General features: G+C 33.4%; 1 protein-coding gene and 1 pseudogene across 4 annotated transcripts in view; both read left to right on the forward strand.

Annotated features, from left to right (window-relative positions):
- The window catches only part of PPFIA2 (PTPRF interacting protein alpha 2), a 452,934-nt gene that overhangs the window by 89,812 nt on the left and 341,026 nt on the right, over nt 1–22,096 (forward strand). For all 4 annotated transcript variants that reach the window (XM_049783353.1, XM_049783355.1, XM_049783354.1 and 1 more), the window contains exon 3: nt 16,381–16,431. In XM_049783353.1, the coding sequence (XP_049639310.1) occupies nt 16,381–16,431 (51 nt within the window). The remainder of the gene's footprint in view (nt 1–16,380; nt 16,432–22,096) is intronic.
- Nucleotides 15,980–16,131, forward strand: LOC126023264 (uncharacterized; annotated as a pseudogene).

Genomic DNA, 22,096 nt, shown 5'->3' on the forward strand with positions numbered 1-22,096 from the left:
TCTTTTGGAATAACTTATTATTATTAAATGTGGGATCTGATTTATGAACACCTGGAAAATTCTTGGGGGGCCAAAAACTAAAACATTGCATTTCAAACAAGTTTGCAGGAAACTATGGGGCTACTGATCCCAGGACACATTTCAGACATTATTATAGTTAAGGTAATGTGTTTACAATGGTGTTGATATACAGTCTTGGTGTATACACTTATCTTCCCTTACCATCGCCAAAGTGCTCAGATTATCCCTATTCATGCTCCATTGCCAGCTCTAATACATGACTTCCCTAGTGCAATGTTCTCATTGTACTCCAGTACCCAGAGTTTGCTATCAATTGATATTATCTATCCCTGTCTTTATTCCTCTAGACACACCAGATAAGTGAAATCATCTGGTCTTTGTCCTTTCTCTTATTTGTTTTGATTTCCACATGCTGCCCTTCATTTCAATTGGAGTTGCAGCAAACTGTACAGTTTCAACATTTTTGTAAAACTGCATAGTATTCTATTGTGTGTATGTACTAAAACTTCTTTATCTTTCTCGTTGGGCATTTGTACTAAGCATAGTAACGTTCTTAGATGTGAATATCTTTTTAGACTAGTGTTTTTGAGTTTTAAGGATAGATGCCCAGAAATAAAATTGTGGGTACTGAAGAGCTGTATTCTAATTTTATTCAAAATTATTTTCCATATTCTTTCTCATCTAGACTAACTAAGACAGTATATACCGTAAGCTGTGACTGAGAGTTGCTTTTATACATCTCCACCAACACTCACTATTTCTAGTATTTTGAATGTAAAGCAATAGAATATATGTGATATGATACCTCTTTATTGTTTTGGTTTATATTTCCCTGATAATAAAAGAGGATGAGAACTTCATATTATTTTTGATAACTAAAAAATTAAGCACTGTGAATTACAGAGTTGCAATATTGTTCATTATTAATTTTCAGTAATGCACTGTTTCATCATCAATCCTTTGACCAATGTTGATTTCCTTCAATTAATGTTCTCAGTTTCCTTCTGTCCTCCAACCTATCTCTAGAGCAAACAACCCCCCATTGTCCTAGTATTTTATTCTCCAATTTATCCTCACCCCACACCTCCAATCTAATAATAAGCATTCTACAGAAGACTGGTTCTACTATATTTCCTTGTGAAGTTTCTTTATATCAAACAGAAGAGAGATCATGCGGTGTCTGTCCCCACCCTTTGACTAATTTCACTCAATTTAATACTGTCCAAATCTTCCCAAAGAGCAGCAAATTGCAGGACTTTATTTTTTCTGCCAGGTAGTATTCCATTGTGTAGATATACCATAGTTTCTTTATCCATCAATTCTTGGCCACTAGGGTTAAGTCCAGATTTTGATTATTGTGAATAGTGCTGCAATAAACAGATGTCTCTTCTACCTTTGGGGTATAATCCAAAAGACTGGATTGATGGTTTGTTTGGAAACTCAATTGTTAGTTCTTTTTGAGTAATGATTGTATTGGCTTCCAAAAAAGGCTGAAGAGTCAATAATCCCACCAGGCATAAATGATGGTCCCTTTTTACCCTCATCTTCAACAACACAAATTGTCATTCTGTTCGATGAATGGCAAGAACTCTGGTGTGTGTTGGCATCTTACTGTTGTTTTGATTTGCACTTCCTTAATGGTTAGTGATTTCCTTTCCTTTCTTTTTTTGTTTGTTTTGTTTTGTTTTTGGGCAACACTTGGTGTTGCTCAGGGGTTACACCTGGCTGGCTTGGGGATGCTGGGGACAGAACCTGGATCTGCCATGTGAAAGGTAAAACATCCTACCTACTGTCTTAGCTCTTTCTCTCTCTCTCACTCTTGCTCTCTCATTATCTTTCTTTATTTCTTGATAGGATCTTTGGATTCTTTGATGTTGAGCTTTGTGAATGCTGTTTATGCTTTTGCTATTCAGTCTTTTATCTGATACTTTGTGTGCCAATATCTTCTTTCATTTGGTAGAGTATTTTTTAATTTTACCCAAGTACTTTCTCCCAGGCCACACTTTAGAACCACTTCCTTGAAGAGGGATTATATGAAGATGATACTGTAATAGGGACCCAAATAAAGTCAGTGATGGGAGTAGATAAAATGAATCTTTGAGATTTGGTGAATGAATAGCTATTAAAAAAAGAAAGACTGAGTAGGAATCAATGATTAATTTGGTATTTGTATTCCTCAGTGATGGAAGACTCTATTGACTTCAGGAAATCTAACATGGGTGACTGTTACTGGGGAATACATTTGATGAGAGGCAGATGGCAATAATATGACAGAAGAGGAGAGGTTATGATTTCTGATTTAGGCCAAATTGCATTTAAGATAATAAAGATGCATCATTGTATAAAGTTGGCAGAAAAGAGTTAAGTGATACTAAGTCAGAATCTAGTCAGGGGTCTCAAACTCTTGGCCTGCGGGCCTCAAACGGCCCTTCGTACAACATTTTGTGGCCCTGCCCGAGAGGAATCTTTTTGTTTTGTTTTGTTTTAGTTGTTCGGGTCACAAACCCCAATGTTCAAGGCTTACTACTGACTTTGCACTCAAGGATCACCCCAACTTTGCCTCCTGCAGCCCCCAGGTAAATTGAGTTTGAGACCCCTGAATATTTTCCCCTTTATAATCTCATCATAAAGAATGGATGGGTAAAAAGCAGGACTGAATGAATAAGTCAAAAGCAATTCTTACAATAGAATACTTGAGAACTTTAAATCTTGGAGTTTTCTTACAATATATGAGTCAATGTGATACTGATAGTATTGTCTTTTATAACTATAAATTTTATTTTCTAGGTTTGAATTTGGATACAAGTCTTTTGAAGTTATATATGTAGCAGATTTTAAAAATCTTGTTTTTTTTTTTTGTTTTTTTTTTTTTTTTTTTTTTTTTGCTAAACTCACTTCTGTATTTCATTCAATATTATTATTTTTACCACCAGAGAATACCAGCACTTACCTTTGGAAGTGTCTGCTTGCAAATTTGTTCCCTTCTTTTGAAAATATTGAATTAGCATGTTTTCTTCCAGGTATGATATGGTTAGAAGTCCTTCCTATTTGAGTGTATCTTCAAAATTGTTTTTAAAAGAAAAGGGTATTATCTCTGGATCAGTCTCTCTAAAGTTGAGCTCTTATTAACTATCTGACCTTTTTCAAAGCCCTGAAATTGTTAAGATCTCATTTTTATCATTTAAGAAATGATAGAAATAATAATAGTTACAAGAACTCTGATACTATTTAGTAAGGCTATGAAGCCTTACCTCTTTCCCAGTTTCTGATACAATATCTCCTCTATGGCTATTAAGTAAGAAGTCACCAAATGAAGTTGTTACTCAGTATGTATTCCAAGCAAATTTCCATGCTAATGACATGAAACATTAGAACTCACTTAAATGCTACAAGATTTAATCCTAAAACCTCTTATGTTTTTAATTTGTCAGCTATCTTTATTTTCTTTTACCCATGGTCATGTTCTTAGCAATGGCCTTGAAATAAGATAACATGTCCATAGAACATGTCTTGTGTTTTATTGTGGTTCCTTGTACTTCATTTGTCGATAACACATGCATATATATCACTTCACCTTTTTCTTGCTAAAGCCCACTAGACTCTCTTTCAAAGCTGTACCTTGACATTATCTTCATCATTTCGTGCAATTGTCCAACATGTGACTCAGACATAACAGATGGTTCCTCTTTGAAGGTACATTCCATATTGTTTAAGGAACAAAATTTAGTTTGTGCGGTAATCTACTCAAAGTCAATGTTTAGCTAATATTCTTTGAACAATAACATACTAGTGTGTAAGATGTTTGCTTTCCATTGGAAAGAAGCTTTAGAAAACTTGTTCATGTTTCTTGCTTCTTCTCTTACTTCTCTGCCTCCCAGAAAATTTATTCTTTAAAGTTACAAAGGAAACCCAAACAGCTTCTTCTGGTAGAGAAGGAAAAAGATATTTCATTAGCAGACTCAGTTTCATGACTTGGATGCCTTAAGTAGATGGTGTTCTGTGACAAAAAATAAACAAGATTCCATTATGATGTGAAAAACTGAATGATCAATGAAAATATATCTTATAACTCTTACTCATTCATAGTGTTGTGATGTTAGGAGATGTTAGGCTAAAAAAAACATTGTCAGTTTTCAGCTTATTTTATGTGAACTGTTTACTAATGCTAAGCACATCTGGCCTATAAGATTTTCAAGAAATGATGTACAGTGTTTAAGATAGCAAGCCTCTAATCTGAAATATGGATATTTCATGAGAAGAGTACTTTATATATTGCTCATTGTATCTTGAATCATGTCTTTAATCTTGCTTCTATGAACTTGAATACCTTTGAAAATAAAGGAAAGCATTGCCTCAATATAATACTGCAGAGTTGGATGCCTCTTCCTTCAGGATAATGCCTCATGAGTGATGGATGATGGGAGAAAATGCAAAGATCTCGAAGTTCTTCCCTCTGGAATTAAAGCTCCTCTCTGACAACCAGCTGTGTGACCTTTGGCAAATAGTTTATTAGTTTGTTCTTTCAGACATTCTATAAAAATTATTGTGCAAATTTTATTTCCTTGAACTATAGCCTCATCTTTTTGAATGCATACAAATATTTTCTACCATATTCCTTCAGCCAATCATTGTTTAAAAAGTATAGCTTGAGAACCTGCCACATGGACTGACGAGTTAAAGGCAAATAAGAGGGGTTTTCATCTTTCTAGATCTTAACATTGTTTTTTATCTCATTTATTTATACTGTGGGGAAATCCAGCTAGTAACTATTTTTTTATCAATCAATCAACCCACACATCCAGGAAGTATTTCTTTCTTAAATGCTGTGCTCAACTATTGAGTTTTCTAATTATTTTTATTGAAACTTTTACCGATTTATATAATTAGAGACAATGTTTTGATAGTTGAACATTTAAACTGAGGAATTAATAAAGTCAGTGATTAAATAGGAGAGTTGAGGGAAAGAGCTTTCCAAGGAACAGGAAACACATATGCAAAGGCTCTTATGTAGCAATCATATATGGACTTTTGTCAAAGATATGGTGCCATTGTCATAGAGTAATACCAAAGAGAGCAATGATGGCAACAAAATGAATCAGAAATACAAGAAAAATTTTATCACCATATGGTATTGCAGGATGCAATAGTGTGCTTGTAATCTTTCCAAAGATTTATGGTCATCATTAGAGGAGTCTTGGATAGAAAATTTAAGTAGAGCTTTTAGTGAGTATTTCTGACTATTGATAAGGATATATGGGGAGAAGCAGATAATGAATCATGCAGGAACAACAGAAGGATTTTTTTCCCTGTGGGACACATATTGTTACTATAGTTTGAGGAGTTTGACCTGCAAATAGTAAATATTTTAATTTGAGGAATATGTTTAAGATAATTAGCAGGACTGACTCATGAATGTGGGTATAGATAACTAGCTGAATGAGGATATTAGATGGAGGAATAGCTGTTTAGAAACCGAAATTGGAGGAGGAACCAAGATAGAATGAAATTTGATTTTATAAATTATTAAGTTGTAGATGGTTACAATAAGCAGAATTACATTGTGGGTTTCAGAGGATAAACTTAGGTAAATATATAAATTCCAAACTCGTTAGTATTTAAAGTTGTGTATTAAATAGTAGCATATGGAACAATATATTCTGAGTTGGTGATACTGCCCCAACCCTAAAACCTTGGGTAGTGGTTGTAACATTGGTTATAATTAGGGACCACTTTGTTTTGTCTTAAAGAAGTTATATTTCTGGGGTGCATGAGGGTGGGCCAAAAATACATATCATATAAAATGAGGCAGTAAGCCAGATTAGTTTGGAATCTCTAAAAGTAATTCTGTACTAAAAAGAAAAAAAAGTTTTAGGAAGATAGAGCGATCAGCTGAATCAGATATGAACTAAATATTAAGAAAAATTATTATGCTGCAATGATTAATGGATTTGATGAACTGGATGACAGATCTTCATAAGTTACAGAAATGTCATTGGAACAAATTGTATAAAAATTTAGGAGAGGAGGGATATTGTAAGACTTTTGTAAAATATATGACATTTTTAATTTGCACATATTCATATAAATTTTCTACCTCATCTAAAATATAAGATATTACATCAAATGTGTTATATTTAAAGATTACGAAACATAATGTTTTTATAAAATTATTGAAATTTAGGTAAGATAGATAGTTCAGAAGTATAGTAACTTGCTTTTCATATGCTTGACCCTGATTTGAACCTTGACACTGTATGGTTGCTAAGATACTACTAGGAGTGGTCCCTGAGCCTTGAATCAGGAGTACACCCTGAGTTCAGCTAGATACTGCCTAAAAACAAACAAAAATACTTACGTGTCTTCTGTCTCCTGTAATTCTCCTGAGGAGGCCAAGAAAGACCCAGCGAAAACTGTCTTCTAGAAGCTCCACAGCAGACAAGGGGGTTGGTGCCTGACACTTGCTGTATGCTGAGCCACAAGGAGAAAGCCTGAAAACATCTCTGCTGCCTCTGCACATTTACTCTTCTGTTTCCTGAAATTCTGAGGAGGCCAAGAAAGAACCAGTGAAAACTGTTTCCTAGAGGCTCCACAGCAGACAGGGGCTCCAGAAGTGCGTGACCACTCCAAATGCAGCCACACATTTTACTAGCTAATGAACCCCACCATAACACGTGGAAAAATCACACTACAAATGTGACTATGGGGAAACTACGTAGGCAAACACTATGCACAGAGAATGAAGATTATAGTTCTGATGACCCCCCAAATACCAACTACTTGATTAATCTCTCAGATAAGTTTAGAATAAAAATGTGGAATATCTTGATAGAAATTAAAAAAAAGCATAGATCAAGCTGAACAGAACACAAAAACTGAATTAGAAAACTCTAAACTGTAATAACAGGTTTGAAAAACATGGTAGCTGAACTGAAAACCTCAGTGGAAAACCTCTCCAACAGGGTAACAGTAGCAGAGGACAGAATCAGTGAACTGGAAGATTAAATGCAGAACTACTCCATACAGCAGAAGAGATTGGAAAATAATCTTAAGGTAAACTATCAGACAATGGAAAATGTACTCAAGGAATGTGAACAGATGAAAATAGAAGTCTTTAAGAAACTCAAAAGAAAGAACAAAAGAATCATTGGAGTCACAGAGGCCCAGGAGGAAGATCCCCAGGAAGAATCAACAGTCAAAGACATCATCACAAAGATACTTCAAGAGCTTAAGACTGCATGCAATCAAATCCTGCATGCCCAAAGAGTACCAGTTAAAAGAGACCCAAAGAAAAACACCCCAAGACACTTCCTAGTCACAATGATGAATCCCACAGATAGAGATAGAATACTGAAAGCAGAAATATAAAAAATGGAAATTACATTCAAAGGAGCATCTTTAAGATTTACAGCAGACATGTCACAAGAAACTCTCAAGTCCAGAAGACAGTAGTGGGATATTGTGACAAGACTGAATGAAATAGATGCATCACCTAGAATACTGCACCCAGCCTGACTCACGTTCAGCATTGAAGGAAGAATACATAGCTTCACAGATAAGCAACAGCTCAGAAACTTTACAGATGCAAAACCAGCCTTAAAAGAAAATCTGAAAAAAAAAACAAAAACAAAACTGAAAGGTCCACTTTAAGACAAGACAGACCAACAGACACACCAAACTTATACACAAAGATGACATTAAACCCCAGGACAATCATCTCTCTCAACAGCAATGGACTAAATGCACCACTTAAGAAGCACAATGTGGCAAAAAGAATCAAAAAGATGAAGCCAACCTTCTGCTGCCTACAAGAAACACACCTGAATAATCATAATATAGACTCAAACTCAAAGGCTGGAGGAAAATCATCCAAGCAAACAACAGCGTTAAAAAAGTGGAGTGGCTATATTGATATCAGACAACACAAATTTTAGTTTCAGAAAAGTAGTAAATGACAAAGATGGACACTTTGTACTAATCAAGGGATATGTGCAATTGGAAGAAATCACACTACTAAACATATTTGCAACAATGAGAGACCTGCAAAATATCTAATACAATTATTGACAAATTTTAAAGATATCAATAGTAACACAATAATTGTGGGAGACCTCAACACTGCCCTGCCACCACTTGATAGGTCAACCAGACTGAAACCCAACAAAAATATACTAGCCCTGAAAAGAGAAATGGAAGAAAGAGGCCTAGTAGATATATATATATATATATATATATATATATATATATATATATATATATATATATATATAGGGCACTACATCCCTTGAAACCTGTATACACATTCTTCTCCAATGTACATGGATGATTCTATAGGATAGACCACATGCTGGTACATAAAATATACCTCCATAAAATCAAGAGAATAGAAATTTTGCATACTACCCTAGCTGATCACAAAGCTCTGAAATTAGATGTGAACTACAAAAGGACACAGAGGAAAATTTTAATACCTGGAAATTAAACAGCCTACTACTGAACAACTAGTGGGTCCAAGATGAAATCAATGAGGAAATCAAAATGTTCCTATAAATAAATGATAATGAAGACACAGTCAGAATTTATGGGACACAGCAAAAGCGGTACCGAGAGGAAAATTTATAGCTTTGCAAGCACACACCAGGAAGGAAGAAGAGGCCTACATAAATAGCTTAATGAGGCAGCTTATAAACCTAGAAAATGATCAATAAAAGGAACTAAAAATAGGGAGACAGAAGGAAATAAAAAAGCTTAGAGCAGAAATCAATGAAGTGGAAACCTCCCCAAAATCCAAAAAAATTAATGAAAACCGTTTTTTTTTTTTATTTTTTGAAAAAATAAACAAGATTGAAAGACCACTGGCAAAAATCACAAAGAAAGAAAGGGAGAGAGAAACTTGATAACCCTTCTTAAAAATGAAAAGGGGGAGATTATTACAGATACTTCAGTGAGTCAAAGGGTAATCTAAGACTACTTTGAGAAAGCATAGAGCATGAACATGAGAACCTGGAAGAAATTGATAAGTTCTTGGACTGTTATAACCTTCCACTGTTGATTAAGGATGTAACATATCTAACCACCCCCATCACTATTGGGGAGATTAAAACAGTAATCATATATCTACCTAATAAAAAAAAAAACCTGGCCCAGATGGATTCAATAGTGAATTACTTCCAACTTTTCAAGAGGAACTACTACCAATCATTGCCAAGCTCTTTCATGAAGCTGAAAAAAACGTGAACACTTTCAAATAGTTTTTATAAAGCAACATCACCTTGATACCATAAAGGAAAATTACAGACCAATATCCCTGATGAACACATATGCAAAGATCCTCAACAAAATTCTGGCAAATAGGATCCAAGGCCTCATCAACAAGGTCATTTACTATGATCAAATAGGTTTCATCCCAGGAATGCAAGAATGGTTAAAATACATAAATCAATCAACATAATACACAATATAAACAACAAGAAAAATAAAAATTATATGATCAATCAATAGACACAGAGAAAACATTTGATACATTCCAACACCCATTCTTGATAAATCTCTTATCTGGATGAGGATGAAAGGAGCTTTTTCAAATATAGTTAAGGCCATCTACCACAAAACTATGGCAAATATTATCCTCAATGGAGAAAAACTTAAAGCCTTTCTTCTAAAACCTGGTACAAGAAAAGGCTGTTCTCTCTCACTATTCCTATCTAAAGTAGTACTGAAATTACTTGCTATAGTGATTAGCAAGAAAATGATATCAAGGGCATCCAGATAGAAAAGGAAGAAGTCAAGCTCTCATTGTTGGCAGATGAGATGATACTATACTTAGAAAATCCTAAAGACTCTACCGAAGAACTTCTAGAAACAATAGATTCATAGCAAAGTGGCAGGCTACAAAATTAACATGCAAAAAATCAATGGCCTTCTTAAACACCAACAATTAAAGAGAAGAAATGTACATTAAAAAGCCCGTTCCATTATTGTCACAAACACTCAAATATCTTGGATTCAACTTAACTAAGGATGTGAAGAATCTATACAAAGAAAACTACAAAACCCTGCTTCAAGAAATAAGAGAGGACACATGGAAATGGAAACACATACTCTGCTCATGGATTGCCAGGATTAACATCTTTAAAATGGCAACACTCCTCAAGGCATTGTACAGTATTAAGCAATCCCTCTAACGACATTCATGACATTCTTTAAAGAAGCGGATCAAACAATCCTAAAATTCATTTGGAACAATAAAAACCATGAATATTAAAGCTATTTGGGAAATGGAATATAGGAGGCATCACTTTCCTCAATTTTAAATTGTATTACAAAGCAATAATTAACAAAAAAGCATGGTGTTGGAATAAAGAAAAATCCTTAGATCAGTGGAATAGTCTTGAGTATTCAGAGAATGTTCCTCAGACATACAATCATTTTTATAAAGGGGCAACAAATCCTAAGTGGAGCAAGGAAAGCCTCTCCAGCTAGTGCTATTAGCACAACTGGTTAGCTACTTGCAAAAAAACAAACTCAGACCCCGGCTAAAACAGTTACGAAGGTAAAATCCAAATAGATTAAATACCTTGATATCAGACCTGAATCTATAAAGAACAACAAGTAGGTAAAATACTCCATGGCATTGGTACTAAAGGCATCTTTAATGAGGAAACAGCACTCTGCAAACAAGTAGAAGCACTACAAGAAAAAATTTCTACTCGTATCAAAAAATGGGGAGAAGAAATGAACAGACACTTCATTAAAGAAGAAATACAAATGGCCAAAGACACATGAAAAAAAAAGCTACATATCACAATCATCGGGGAGATGCAAATCAAAACAACAATGATGTACTATATGTCACCACATAGACTGGCACACATCACAAAAAACAAGAACGATCAGTGCTGACAGGATGTGGGGAGAAAGAAACTCTCATTCACAGCTGGTGGGAATGCCATCTAGTCTCAAAAAACTAGAAATTTAGGTCCCATATGATCCAGATATATAATTCATAGAGATATGCCTTAGAAACACAAAAATGCAATTCAAAAATCCCTTTCTCACACCTATATTCATTGCAGAGCTTTTTACAATAGCCAGACTATAGAAACCACCAAGATGCCCTTCAATAGATAAATGGCTAAAGAAACTGGTACATATACACAATGTAACATTATGCAGGTGTCAGGGGAGATGACACCTATATTCATTGAAGAGTTTTTACAACAGCCAGACTCTAGAAACAACCAAGAATGCCTTTCAATAGATAAATGACTAAAGAAACTGTGGTACATAGATGTTGCATGAAGTTGAGTCCACTGCTGATATATTCAGGGTCCCCAAATATCTCCCAAATTGAGAGACCAACTTCCATTCTCGGGGAGACCATGGCAATAATCGTCTGCAATAAATGATCCAAACAAAGAGTTTTGGGGGACAAAAGGTTTGGCCAAAAGAGCCTAATCCTTTCTGGTTCGATCTCTCTCCTCTCCTCTCCTGTCCTTATTTCTCCCCCCCCCCCCCCTTTATATCCTTTCTGTCCAACTGCCTCTCTCCAACTCCCTCTGACCAACTGCCTCTGTCCAACGGCCTCTGCCCAACTGTCTCCTTTGGCTTCCCCTCCAAGCTCCTTTATTTCTAAATACAAAATAAATACAAAATACTCTACACATAGAGACAATGGAATATTATGCAGCTGTCAGGGGAGATGAAGTCATGAAATTTTCCTATACATGGATGTACATGGAATCTATTATGCTGAGTGAAATAAGTCAGAAGGAGAGAGATAGACACAGAATAGTCTCACTCATCTCTGAGTTTTAAGAAAAATTAAAGTTATTATTTTATAATCCCAGAGACAGTAGAGTGAAGGGTCAGAAGGACTGCCCCACAATATGAAGTTTACCAGAAAGAGTGCTGTTAGAGAAATAACTACATTGACAACTAGCATGACAAAGTTAATGAATGAAAGAAGTAGAATGCCTGTTTCAAAAACAGGCGGGGTGTGAGGGAGGAGGGTGATTGGGGGCATTAATAGTGGGAATGCTGTACTGGTGAAGGGGGGATTCTGTTTATGACTGAAACTCAACTACAATCATACTTGGAACTATGGTGCTTAAATAAAGATTTTATAATAAAAAATACATATGGGAGATAAGAGTGGTACTACTGTGGGTAGGGTGTTTGCTTTGTATGTAGTCAGCCTGGATTTGATACCCCATACTACATATGGTCCCCTAAGCCCTACCAGGAATTGAGCACAGAGCCAGGAATAAACCTAAACACTGTTTGTCCCAACAATAAACATAAATATATTCATAGAAAGTAATAATGTAATAGTGGTTTGTCAGTGTTTATATTACATAAAGTGACTTTTAAGAAAAATGAAATTTTAAAACAATATTAAGTCTCAGTTTTAAGATTCTCTAGTTCTTACTGAATCTATAATTTCACAGTCAGTGAAAAATAATTTATTTTTTTATTATCAATGAATTAGCTACCCAAATTATTTTAATATCTTTTCCTTGACAGTAACTAGATATGCCTACTCTTCCGGAATAAAAATCAGATCCAAATGTTCTTCAGGAAGATAACAAATTACAACACCATTCCTTTTCTACCTCTATTAGAAGAAAGTAAGACTTAAAACATTTAAACTTAATTATTAGCACTGAAAATTTAAGCAGATTTATTCTGTAGCTCCTCTGTTCAAAATGTCTGTCAAGAGAAAAACGTTACCTCATGAAATGGTGTGTGTGTGTGTGTGTGTGTGTGTGTGTGTGTGTGTGTGTGTGTGTGTATTGGGGGTGTCTAAGGAAAGTCAATAATAATATCAGTACAGTCCACTTTTTTTTTCTATTTCAAAGCATTACACTGTCCTGAAATATCAGATTACTTAGAAAACAGTCACTGATCACCTCTTTCAGAATCCCAAATTCTTAATATTTTCAAAGGCCAGCCTGGGCTTAGAGAGATTTTATTTCCGGAACTGAGCTTTCCAATATTGAAAGGTACTTATTCCATATAGTCTTTTCCAAGAATTAGTCAATAACCTCCCTTTTTGTACTTTACACCTGGTCAGGCAAGTAAATCATGAAAAAGATTAACATATAGGTCTGCATAATTAATATCTCTAGTTGACTTTTTATTTGCAGATGTTGGTGATCCCTGTAATAGAGGCTCTGTCACACAAGTAGTTCATACACAGTCAGCTTTTGACCTAGATGGCTTGCCATGCTTCTGTAGAGTAGACTGGAAGGGAGAGAATAAGTCAAAATGAATTGAATATATTGCAATATTTGCAATATAAGCAACACAACTATAGTTTCCACTCTTTATATTCTTAGGGGGGGGGGGGGTCTGGGCTAAGGTAAGAAAAGTAGGAGCCAAGTGATGAACATGAACTCCCTGGATTGTATAAATTGCTAACCCTGAACTTTCTGGAACCTAAGTGTAATGTAGTTACTTGTCCAAATTTAAGGAGATTCTTGTTTGTCAGAATTATACATATATTGGATCTCTGCATATGATTTCTCACTCCACCCCTCACCAAATGAGTGCTCCCTTAAAGCTTTAACTTATCTGGCTATAATGATAATCTTTGTTTCTAGACTCACTGGACAATACTGAGTTAGACAGATCAGGTGCCAGACAACAAAAATATGAGTGGCTCTGCTCAAAAGGTTTCAGTTTTGTGGTGCAGTTAATACATTTTATGATCTGCAGATGGATCTGAATAGGGATGACTGATGTTTGAAATACATTTCTCATTGGTGGTAGTGTGGATTCCTTGCTTTGATTTTTGGGATGCTCACAGAACATCCCAGTAAATGTAAGACTTGATATACTTTAGTCACATCCATAGGATCTGAATATATGCAAGGTTAGGAGCTGAAGTCAAGGTGATACTGTCTCTATACACCTATTATTAAAATCACAGGTGTGTAGTCATACAATTTTGTCTTATAGACTCTTCTTAATTGCTATGTGATGAAAGAATATTTTGTTCTCCAGAGAAAAAGATACCATATAAGATGTTAAAAAGAGATATCATTGTATAAAACATTAAAAACATGTATTGGTATGTAGCAAATATTTGGTAATATGTATTTTATTAGCTATTCAGTATAATTATGTTAAATGATCAAATTACTTAAATGGTAATAATCAGTTTATTTTGAATGTTTAAATCAAGCAAATAACATCTTATTACATTAAATTAAACTTTCTAGGAAATCATGGTTTAGATGTACTTTTTCTGCTCTTATTAGTATTAAATGGAATTTGAATAACCAGATTGACAAATTTGTTAAGGATTTCAATTTTTTTGTAATAACGTATCTATAACTATCAAGAAGACTGACTCATTTTTAGTTATGTTTGAGATCCTCAAATGATTTGTGTATTTTCCTATTAACTTTACAACATAAATTCATTCATGCACACGTATGCTCATTATTCACACCTTAAGTATTCCCTTTTATAACAGTGATATATAAGACATGTCATCTTGGGTGCTTATCCAAGTTGAACACTTTTATTTTTTTCATCTGTACTCAAAATAGATCTTAAACTGAGAAAATGATTATGTTAGTACAGTGAGTTTATGTGTTTAGAATTCTGAGTTAATATATAACAATTCAATATGTTGCAATTCATAAGTATATATATTTAAAATTTTAAATTCATAAGTATATATTTTTCTATCTTCTTAAAAGTATTTTAATTTAATTTAAATACCATGGTTTACAAAATTGTTCATAATACAGTTGTTTCAGTCATTCGATATTCAGCATTGATCCACCTATATTGTGAACTTTCCTTCATAATTTTCCTCAGTTTCTCTCATATGTCCCAAAACAATGCACTGATCAGCTATAAAATTTATTTTATATTGTTAGTTATAAAACTGGTCAATGTTATCAAAAATGGTTAGATAAAAGAAAATTTGTAAATTTTTATATCTTACAATTGTGTTATTAAAGTCATTGAGTATTTACTGAACTGTTTGTTGTTAGTTGAGCCTTTTGTTTTATTAGTTTTATTTATTGAGCTTATTTGAAGTCTAAGCTATTTTCCCATCAAATTTGCTGTTTTCCTATTGGGTTGTCAATATTATGGAATTTGGAGGTGTTGTTTTAGATGCTTATGTAAGATAGAGGTACAAATACACAATTTTCAGATTGAAAACTTTTGTGTCTCTTTAGAGTCGAGCCAGGCAGCCTTCCTTTACCTCCATAATGTTGGAAGCCCCAGCATCCACACACCACACACCAACATCCCACAGCTAAAACCATGTAAACAATAGCCTACCTCACGGCATAATGACTAATATTAGAAGAAATGCAAGCTAAGTCGCATAAAACACATAGTTACATCAACCTTTGGGCTGAAAATTCTATTGCCCTTGGGAGGGGAGGAACTGATACCATGTCCTGCCAAAGCCCTAAAAGTCACACCTATGCTCTGTAACCACTCCCACACAGTGGCCCAACTTTTAATAGAACAAAATTGATTAATTAATAAAATCCTTTGATGAATCCAAAATTCATCAATGGATAAAATTCTTTCAGTTAATTTATCTAATTTTTTGGGGGGGAAATCCATCTGTAATTCTGTTGGTGCATAATTTTATGCAAGATAATGTACTTGCCTTGCACATGGCTGACCTCAATCCAGTCCCAGCACCCCATATGATCCCCTGAGCCTATTAGCTGTGATCCTTGAATTCAGAGCCAGGAAGAAGTCCTGAGCACCAAATGGAAAAATAAAAAAAAATTCTCTCTCCAGCTCTCTTGTTTTCCTTTTTTATATGTATAAAATAATATTCCATATAAAATTAAAAATTATCAGGGGCAAACATTTTCTGTGAGATTAGTATTCTTAGAGGTAGGTTGTTAAATTACTGTTTCATGTTTCTTCTTTCATCACTATTTCTTTATTTAACAAAAATATCTGGTTTCCCACCTACTTCCATTTTTTGCATATTTCAAGAATAATGTAAAGGACACAGCCTGTGGTAAGCATTGTATAGAAAGAGGAGGTACAGTAAATGCTCCCAATATACACCTCAAGCCAGGCCCTTTGCCTGGTCTGTATTGAGAATGGGTGGGGTCAAAGAAAAAAAAGAAAGAGAAGAAGGAGTCTATTTGTATATCTGTATTTATATATGTCTGTATTTGTAAGATTTCAGAGACATGGAAAAATAAAGACTATTTGAATAGCTAAATTATAGTGTGTAAGACTTCCTCCAAAAACTAAAAAAGTGTGTAAAGTACTCTGGCTTGCACCCAAAAATTACTTTGTGGGACTGGGAATTTTCCATATTGTTAAGTAGCATTTTACAATTCACACCTTTCCCCTTTTCAGGACATCGAATCCTTAGGAGGGCTGACTGGTTCTAAGGGGTCTGAGCCACCGGTAAGTTTGATTCTTCATTAAATTTAACTGTTGACTAATTGAATTCTGTACACGAAAAATGATCAGTCTATAACTTGTCTCAATAGAGCTTTGGAAATTTAGTTCATGCCATCTTTATAGAAAAATGTGAACTTGTTTTGAATTGTTACTTCGTAGTTTAAAAGTTTTAATATATCCTAAACTTAATTCCAATGTATTAACACTAGAAATAGAAAAATATTTTCAGTTGAATAATGTAAATATTTATGCCTTAAAGCCTTTACTGAGCTATCCCAAAGTTAACAGCTATTGGAACTTGAGTGGTTGCTATTATCATTATTTATTTGTTCAAGTTGCAATATGTTTTATAGTTACTGGGTAATTATTTTGTAAGCTTACTTGATAAAGTAAATTGATAAATTGTATTGATAATCAGTTACTATTCTTATATTAACTAGGCAACTTTTAGACAATTATAAATGTATTCTAAAATTTTAAAATTTTATAATTTTTAAGCATTAGCAAGAGATGGATCATTTAATATAGGAAAATTTTAGTCCTTTCATGCCTATACCTGACTTTTTGACAAATGATATAATATTTCTGTGAATTCATGCTTTACATAAACCATATATTTATGGTATATATTTCAGGGTTCAAGATTTTATTTCATCAAACAGTGAACACACATACATCTTTATACTTTTCATTAAAGTTTGCTTTTTACTTAGTACAGTATGATTAATGCCAAACACTTAGTTGCAATAATAATTTTTAGTTATATTTTAACTAGGCATCAAGATAAAGAACAAAATCACAGTAAACTCCAATGAGTTTGTTTTCCTTTCTATTGAAGTTTTTTCTGTCTTTCCTTGCCCTATAATATGATCCAACATGTGCCATTGCACAAGGAGTAGGCTCCATCTCACATTCTAGTACTGACATAAATTTAGTATCAAAATATATAGAGGAGGGGAGTGATAACCCAGCAGTAGGGCATTTACCTTGCACGTTGCCAACCTGGGACAAGCCCAGATTCAATTCCTGGCATCTCATGTGGTCCCCTGAGCCTGCCAGGAGGGATCTCTGAGCTCACAGCCAGAATTATCACCTGAGAGTCACCAGAGTGGCCCCCCAAAAAAGAGATGAAGTCATGAAATTTTCTTATACATGGATGGACGTGGAAACTATTATGCTGAGTGAAATAAGTCAAAGGGAGAGAGATAGATATACTCATCTATGGGTTTTAAGAAAAATAAAAGATATGATTATAATAAAACCTAGAGAAAAGAGAGATGAGGGCTGGAAGGACAAGTGAGTACAGTTAGAGAAAAAACTTCACTAACAACTATCATGACAATGTTAATGAGTGAGAGAAGTAGAATGCCTGTTTGAATACAGGCGGGGGGTGTGGGAGGAATGAGATGGGGGCATTTGTCATGGCATGTTGCACTGGTAAAGGAAGGTTTTTTTTTATGACTGAAATCCAATTGCTAACATGTTTGTAATCATAGAGCTTACATAGTTATAAAAATAGAGAGAATATTTTTCTTTTCAGATAGTTGCTTATATTTATGTTCTTTTTATATTTTATTTATATTTTGTTAGTAAGTGGTTTTTATTGCTACTTATTTAAAAGATGTGAGGGTAAATAAAGGAAAAAAGTATATGGTCAAGAGAGAATATGGGCTTCTTCAGATTGAAAATAAGAAATAAGCAAAGAAATAGAGACAAATATGATGTGTTAATTGTGTAGGGTTGAAGAGCAAACCTAGCTATAACCGTTTTAAAAGTACTTTTATTCACTATATCAATCTATGATAAAATATCCCATATGTTACCTATGCCTGCCAAGAATCATCCCCAAATCCAGAGCCAGTTATAGCACCTGAGCATTCCTGGATTTATCTCCAAAGAATAACAAAAGTATTCTATTATTGAAAAATATTATAAATATTAACTTAAAATGTCTGAAAATTTGTCAAAGATACACTATATGATGCATATTTTAATTTAAATATTGTATCAAAATAATTCCTAGTGTAAAATAATATCATTGATTTACATGTGTAATGGTAAAGGAAATATATACTAAATTTAAAATGTATAATATTGTTATTCAATTATATTTCTAGAACATTTTTTTCAGAGTGCTTTAATCCTTGAATATTACAGTATTAAAATGTTTTTTTTTCTTCTTATTTCTTTTTGGGTCACACCTGTTGATATTCAAGGATTACTCCTGGCTATGCGCTCAGAAGTTGCTTTTGGCTTGGGGGACCATATGGGACCCTGGGGGATCAAACCACAGTCTGTCCTAGCCTAACCCGTGCAAGGCAGACACTTTACCACTTGCGCCACCACTCCGGCCTCAAGTATTAAAAATGTTAAAAGCTTGTAAAATATAAGGTATCATTAGTCCCCAGTTGTTCAAATAGATAATTAACTCAGTGTAGGGGAGAAACAATTTAGCCTCAGAGAGTCAAAATGATTTTCAACACTGAAGACTAGAGGCATTATTGCTCTACCTGCTGTCCCTGATTTCTGGAAAGCTTCATATATGAAGGTTCATCACAAACCTGCAATATGTTGTGTTATCTTAAGCCCACAAGTTGTTGAGGTGTGAGCCAAATCCTAACCTAGTCTAGGTCCAAATCCATCCATAAAATTTATTTGCTCAACTTAGTCACAAACGTTTGGTTGATAATATTTGATTTAGACAGAAAAACACACAATGAAAGGTACCTTTCAATTTGTCTTAAAAATTGTTCTATTAACTATTTAAAAAGTGATATTTCACAAGACTATTATCAATGTTTGGAGTAAGCCTTTCTCATTTTCACATTCAGAACTTACAGCAAAAATTGCATTATAGTTTTACAAGTTTATGCTTGCATATTTTTCTATTTTAATTTGAGTCATAAGATCTATGAATTAGTCACAGAAACAACTGAGTATTTTAGGTTCTGTGTTTTTGTTATCTCAGTGCTTATTAGCACTTTACATTTCTGAAGTGCTGATAATATGAGAATACTCACCTAATTGATATTTTTAGTTTCATAAGGACATTCTCCACTGCATGTTCCCCAATGAAAAACTAGAAGTATAGCCATATTTTTGTACTGTTTGTTCTCATTTTAATGGCCTTTCTGATGATTCTTAGAACTTTGATAAGCCCTGAATTTGAAACATATTTAATTTCCTGAGGGTGCTGTCTATTTTTTTGGCTATATATTTTTTCCAACATAAATCGTCCTAAAATGGAAAAATCTCAAGAACAGATTTAATTTCATCACATCATTCAAAAAGTGAATATTCTATTCACCTACATCAAAGAAAAAGTAATAAAGTATGATCATCCTAATTATGATTGAATCTAACTTTTCAATAGTAATCTTTCATGGTGATCTTTCATGGTTCAAAAGCTGTTTGCTCTTTCTGTTCTCTCTCTCTCTCTCTCTCTCTCTCTCTCTCTCTCTAGTGTCTATTTGAACTTGCACTATGTTCTGAGCATTTGGTTAGACTTGTTAAGCAGTGGTAAAACAATAAATAGTTCTTCATTTCAGAAACACAGAAAAAGTTCAACACCTCAGTAAAATCTAGCAATATAATGTGAGTAAGAGGTTGAGGCTAGGGTAAAAAATATCACATACTACAAATGGTGGAAATAAATAAGGGTATGAAGAATCAAGGAAAACAACTAGAAGTCTTTTTAAAAAGACTAAATTGAATTTCCTTAACAAAGGAACTTAGAGCACGGTATTATAAGCAGAGAAAGCAGTCTGTATATAACTAAAAATATGATAATGTAGTGTAGTTAGACTTAAAATAGGAAGGTATGGATGGAAATAGAGATAAGTCCAATAGTTGAAGACAAGGTAAGATTGTGACAATTGGGTTGTCAGTGTACTTACCTGGTTTTAATCCCCTGGACCACATTTGGTACCTCAAGCATGGCCAGGAATGATCCCTGAACACAAAGCCAGCAGTAAACCCTGAGCACAGAAAGATGCAGTTCCCAAATCAACAACAAAATAGAACCTTGAAAATTTTCAACAAAAATAAGTGTACTCTTCTAAATAGCATGATAAACAATAAGAACAAACAAACAAGTTATTGAAACCAATTGTTTTTAGAATTCATATACTGAGTTATTATAATAGTGTTGATGGATAGTAAAATAATCTAAATATAAATTTATATGAAGTGTGATTTTATATAATGCTGTAGATTCAAGTTTTATTTGCTTGTAGTCAATTTCTATCTGAGCAGAATCTTCAAGTATACTTGTTACGAAATAGTTTGAAGGTTTCCAGGTGTTGATCTGTAAGTCCTTTTCTAACAGGTTCATTCCATTGGGCTCTCTGTTTGGTCTCCTTTATCTGACTTTCCACTAATCTTACTTTCTGCTTTGACTTTCTACGTGTTCTGTGAAATCTTTGTTTTATAGTAAACCATCTCTCCCATTCTGTAGATTTGTTGGTGGAAAATATCATCACTTTACTACTTTATCATCACTTTACATCACTGATAAGAGAAGACTCCATTTGAGTATTGCCTAGTGGACTATTTGGGATATGGCTGTAATCAAAATCTTTTTTATGTAAAAGCAGTTTTTCACAAATGAAAATAAGAATATTCTATGTTAAAATAGGGAAAATCTACACATTAATGGAATGGATTTAGTAGAATTTTTTGATAGCACCAAAATGTTAAAATATGTTAAAATAGGGAAAATCTACACATTAATGGAATGGATTTAGTAGAATTTTTTGATAGCACCAAAATGATTTTGTACTGGAAAATTTTGTAAATGAAAGATGTTAATGAAAAATAAGTCAAATAAATTAAGTAATTTTATTGTAGCAAGGATACATTATTTTAATGAAATGAAGATAAAACATTGAATATGTTAATATACACTGCCTCATATTTCTATGACTTTAGCTATACATGAACTAATTTATGTATTTTTGCTCCCAAAAGATCTATTATGGTTCTGTCTTAAATACTGATATTTACTTCTTAGCTTCTTATATTTGCTTGTTTGTCTGTTTATACTTATTTATAACATAATTTTATTTCTCTGTAATGAAATAGCATAAAAATATTTATAAAACAGGTATTTTATGCGTACATGTTTATACTACCTTATAAAAATGATACAGATGTCTTAATCTCTGGAGCTTAATTTCTAATTTAATATTTTATAAAAGTACAACTAGTTTTACATTTATTTTTACTAATTGTGTAAAGATGTATATAATTTCTCAAGTTTATTTGAAAGGAGAGATGGATAGCATTTTATGTGCAGTTTCTAATTAAATGGAAAATTATTTAAAAATTAAAGCTTATTTAGCAGATATTTAGATATTAAATATCACTAATATCTATTGAATACTTAGTGTGATTCTAGAAAATAGTACTTAGTATTTAGAAAAAGAGATATCAACTTAATGCTATTGAGTTTACATTATAATTATTTAGTAATTTTTTCTTTATAAAACATAGACAATATATAAGTCATTACTTTTGTGTGAATTGTACATAATCTTAGTACATATTTATATGATGGATTGTTTCTATTTATTTATTTAATTATTTACTTAGGTAAGTCTTGTTTTGAGAGTTACACTTTGAGCCAGGTCTTGAAGAGCTAATTTGAATTCAATCAAGACCTGCGTTT

This window comes from Suncus etruscus, chromosome 11 (genome assembly GCF_024139225.1).
Source record: "Suncus etruscus isolate mSunEtr1 chromosome 11, mSunEtr1.pri.cur, whole genome shotgun sequence".
Taxonomy (NCBI): domain Eukaryota; kingdom Metazoa; phylum Chordata; class Mammalia; order Eulipotyphla; family Soricidae; genus Suncus; species Suncus etruscus.